Source organism: Hibiscus syriacus, unplaced genomic scaffold (genome assembly GCF_006381635.1).
Source record: "Hibiscus syriacus cultivar Baekdansim isolate YM2019G1 unplaced genomic scaffold, ASM638163v2 tig00112350_pilon, whole genome shotgun sequence".
Lineage (NCBI taxonomy): Eukaryota > Viridiplantae > Streptophyta > Magnoliopsida > Malvales > Malvaceae > Hibiscus > Hibiscus syriacus.
In genome coordinates, this window is record NW_024063311.1 from 308,468 (window position 1) to 312,811 (window position 4,344).

Genomic DNA, 4,344 nt, shown 5'->3' on the forward strand with positions numbered 1-4,344 from the left:
ATGGCATGGTTTTGCCCAATTTAACCTCAATGATAAGCTAATAGGATTACATGTGATTCCGATCCAACGGTGACAAACACACCTCCATGTATTTTCTAGTACACAAAAACAATATTTAGAGCCCGTGACAGACAAGGGTCCGATCCATCTGTAGAACGGGGTCCACCACACATGTCATTGTACATAAATACTTCTATTCATTCTTAATTTAATTCGATTTATTATGATTAATTTTTTTAACCTTCCGATTTTAAGTATTCGTCTTGATTAATTCGAATTAATCCGCGTCGTGCACTTAGTTTTGATGGGTGAATTTCCCAACAATGATTTTCTGCATACATAAAAACTCAAACTTGAGACATACCTTAAACGATATCAAATTGCTTATCACTTTAACCACTGTTTATTATAAAAGTTTATTATAACAATAATCATTCTAATATAATTTGTTTTATTCTTAATTTCTTATACGATTCATATGTAGATAGGGCTCCACCATACATGTCATCATATATAAATACTTCTATTCATACCTAATTTAATTTGATTTATTATCAATTAATTTTAATCAAATATCATAAAAATTTATTATAGAGATAATCATTCTAATTTCATTTATTTCATTCTTAATTTCTTATACGATTTTTGTAATAAATAATAAAATTTGCAAGGGGTGTGACCCGTGATAATATATTTTTCTTTTTAATAATTTGAAGTGACTACAAGATAATATTGTTTAAAAATTTCCGAGTATGTTAGAGCGCCTCCAGCTAGCATGCCAGCTGCAACAACAAACTCAGAGAATGTTAGAGCTCTTGTAGCTGACACTAATAACTTGAGACTAGAAAAGATTCCTGAGGTGTTGGATAGGCCTCAGGTAAAGGACTCATCGAAAGGGTTCCGACGGCTGTTGAAGTTCGGAAAAAAGAATCATAGCTCGGCTAGAAGCAAGCATAGTATTGACTCAAGCGGTGAGGCTGAAGAGTTGGTTCCAAATGCTGCCTCATCCAGTGAAGGTAATTGCCTTGTGTTCCATCCCTTGTGAACTTCGATTGTATTTGATTCCGAAGCTGACTTGTTTTCTGATTTTTATCAGTTCATTTATTGAAGAATCTGATCTCTCAGGATGAGACCCCCACAGCCGATACTACTCCACAAAAATGTAAGTATTTGCTGCTTATTGCGCTTTGATTCCTTTTCTTCCCCAATGTTCACAAATATCAGTTTCTTACATCATTAAGGTGGAGAATCTAAATGACTACATATATAATCATGCAGCTTCTCGCTCGTTTTCGATGTTGTCACCATTCCGAAGCAAGACCAGTGAAAAGAAGCATATGGCTTGACGACGAAGTTGAAGCCATGAACTTTGTATTTCTTTTCCATGGACATGTTTGTAAAAAAAAAGGTCTTTCTGCAGCCACTCTCATTGGTTAATGTTCTTGAACTGAATCGGTTTCGTACCGACTTTTCCTCCCAATTTATATTTACTTTTCTTATGCATTCATGAATTCTGCCATTGTTTACTGTAAATGAGAAATCTTACCGTCATAGAACACAAGGATTGGGGGTTTCATCGGTTTCTGTTCGTATTATTTGTGAACAACGGTTGAAAAAGTCACATGGGGTTTATCTTGGTTCTTCCATTAGGCCGCAACCTTTTATAAAATGAGTGAACTTACCCCAAATACCACTGAATTATTGGTTCTTTCTCGTTTTTACCATTTAATTTTTAACTGCTTCAATTTAATCCCACTGAACTTTGGTATTGGATTCAATATAAACAGGGTGTGACGTGTGATGATGTGGCAATTCTATTTTATATTTTAGTTTGCATATTGATTTTGTTACTAAATTCTAAACATATCGATTTAGATAGTGCACATTAGTTTTTATATTAATTTGGTCCTTGCAAAAATTGTTAATTCCTTTGGCTGTTTTTATTGGTCAATTATTATCGATAATCGTCATTTTCAGCAAGATCAACACAAAATATTTGTATCTTGTGTTCCTTTTTTTCTTATCAGATTAATTTTTTTAATAAAAAATATTTAAAATTGATTAACGTTCGTCTAAAGGTTCGATAAGACTCCAACACTTTAAATCGGAGTCCTTAATCTCCAAAAAATATAAAGTTTTTATGTTTATTTTCGATAGTTTCGAGAAAATTCAAATTGATAAAATGATAGAGGATAATAAGACAAGTTTATCAATATCCAAGAAGATCATAAAAGACATTAGAGAATGTCGAGTTTCAGCGACAACTAAATTAAGTAAAGAAAAAATCTTTATATCAGCAATATATCAACAAACCAAGCTGACATTATCGTTGTTAATAATTTAATAGTTCAATACTTAAACTAAATACGAAATTAATTTTCCTAAAATAAAAAAAATATTCCATTTTATTACAAAAAGGGGAAGAAAAGGTTTCATTTGCAAATTCAGATTCACTGATACATGTAAACGGATTCTGAGAACACAATACTACTAATCAACGAATGATGACACAGATTTGCTCTTGCTCATCCTCGTTAAAGCCTCCTTTGTCAGGCACTCAGCTGCTTCTTGGATCTTCCAAATGCCTGATGAGATTCACAGCTTCTTGATTTTTCATCACCTGGAATGAACAGCACAGTGCACATAATAATCAGAACGAGTTGCAGCTCAAGCCAACGTTACCTAGACTCTGGCGTGGTGGTGTCGGCACCTGAACACTACAACAAATGGTTTTATTTCGACATACCTCCCAGATTCCGGTGCTTGCTATGATGATGAACTCGGTGTCGGCATCGAGCTTTTCGGCCCCAACAGCAAGTTCTGAGCGCTTGGGGCCTTATAGCTTCTGCATCGCTCGAATCGCATACTAATATACGAACTTTAGGCACAAATATGACACACAAAACAGCATCAGATTATGGTACATTTCAAAAATCGAAGATCCGAATGATATAAACTCTGGTTATGATACCTGGAAACAGCCTACGAGTCCAAAGTCTTCTGGCTCCACCATGATGCTTGCTGCTCAGCTGATGAGCCACACCATCTCTACATACAACGGCTCTATAGCCACCCAGGTTGGCCATCACAAGCTTTTCTCCATTGATAACCATCACAGACGCCGACCCTGCTCGAACCGTCTCATCTTCCTTCTGCGCCTCTATCGCCTTTGCTCTTGCTCCGAGATATGCTTTTTTCATCGTCTCCTTCGTCTTCCTATTGATTCGAGACTGCAATAAAAGTTTTGGACATTAAAATCTCATTCTACACTTGCACATACAAATTCATAGAGGAGACGAAGTTTTAAAATTTTGAAGGATGAAAACAGATTATATATATATATGATTAGTTTACCTGTTTAGGCTTCTTATCAAAGAAATGAGACTGAATAAACTTGGTAACTCCATCGCCAATCCTCGGATCAAAACTCCGAAGAACCATAACTCGAGCTCATCGATTTCTCTCTGAACCACGACTGAATCAAGTTCTCGTTCATCAGAGCTGCCTCTCAGTGATTTATTTTCAACAACATGATAGCCATGAGAGACTGGAATCATCCATGAAGGCTTCTTTTTAACCCTCTCTCTCTCTTGTTTCCACGAAATCGTCTCATCTTAACACCTGCTCCATCACCAAAAAAAAACCAAAAACATCAAAAAAAAAACCCCAGAGTTGTTTAATGAGAACTAAGCTTTATACGAACTCAAACATGGAAAAGAAAATCTGGGTTTCGGTCTTCAAAACGATTCATTTCGTTTTTCATACGTTAAATTTATGGAGAAAGTCACAGTTGACCAAAAAAATAAATGAAAATGGCGATGGATTTTGCTTACCTTGAGCTTAAAGTGGATATCTTTTAGTCCCATACTTCAAAATTCTTCAACTTTGTGATGGGAAGAGTGTCTTCGAAGATGATTATATACAAGTAAAAGTCAAAAACAAGTTTGTTTTTATTTTATTGTTGGTAAAGAAATACGAATTATTGACAAGGCTGATCTGTTTGAAGTTAATAGAAAATCTGAATCTGTTTGAAAAATATATTTTTAAGTTTTGAAATTTAAGTTATTAATGTTTTTAAATGAGAAAATTTATTGGTTTTGATTGTATCTGCTCAGCAAATTTACTCCTCTAACTGCCATTTTTCTTTCTATTGATTTTTCCCGAGAAAGTTTAAAAAGGAAACGGGTTTGTACTGATTGGTCATCTTAATTCAGTTTAAGATTATCAGATTTAGTTTTATTCGAGTCCGGCAAATTAAAAATTTTCAAGATCAAATTATTGTATGACTCAATTAAATTAAAATTTGAATTTAGGGATTTGTATGAACTATAGAAAGAATTTTCG

At 34.4% G+C, this 4,344-nt stretch overlaps 1 protein-coding gene and 1 pseudogene across 1 annotated transcript; one reads left to right on the forward strand and one right to left on the reverse strand.

Annotated features, from left to right (window-relative positions):
* The first annotated feature begins 745 nt into the window (after nt 1-745).
* On the forward strand, nt 746-1,505 carry LOC120178497. Its single transcript, XM_039184324.1, has 3 exons — nt 746-1,016; nt 1,097-1,162; nt 1,279-1,505. The coding sequence occupies exons 1-3, from the start codon at nt 776-778 to the stop codon at nt 1,344-1,346; spliced, it is 375 nt and encodes a 124-aa protein (XP_039040255.1). The 5' UTR covers nt 746-775; the 3' UTR covers nt 1,347-1,505.
* Nucleotides 1,506-2,490: 985 nt separating this feature from the next.
* LOC120178472 lies at nt 2,491-3,866 on the reverse strand (annotated as a pseudogene).
* Between the last annotated feature and the right edge of the window lie 478 nt (nt 3,867-4,344).

Excerpts from the sequence above, each read along its gene's own strand:
- LOC120178497 (XM_039184324.1), top strand. The coding sequence starts at position 776 with ATGCCAGCTGCAACAACAAACTCAGAGAATGTTAGAGCTCTTGTAGCT. Across the intron at positions 1,017-1,096 it reads TGCTGCCTCATCCAGTGAAG|TTCATTTATTGAAGAATCTG; the intron begins GTAATTGCCTTG and ends GATTTTTATCAG. Across the intron at positions 1,163-1,278 it reads CGATACTACTCCACAAAAAT|CTTCTCGCTCGTTTTCGATG; the intron begins GTAAGTATTTGC and ends ATAATCATGCAG.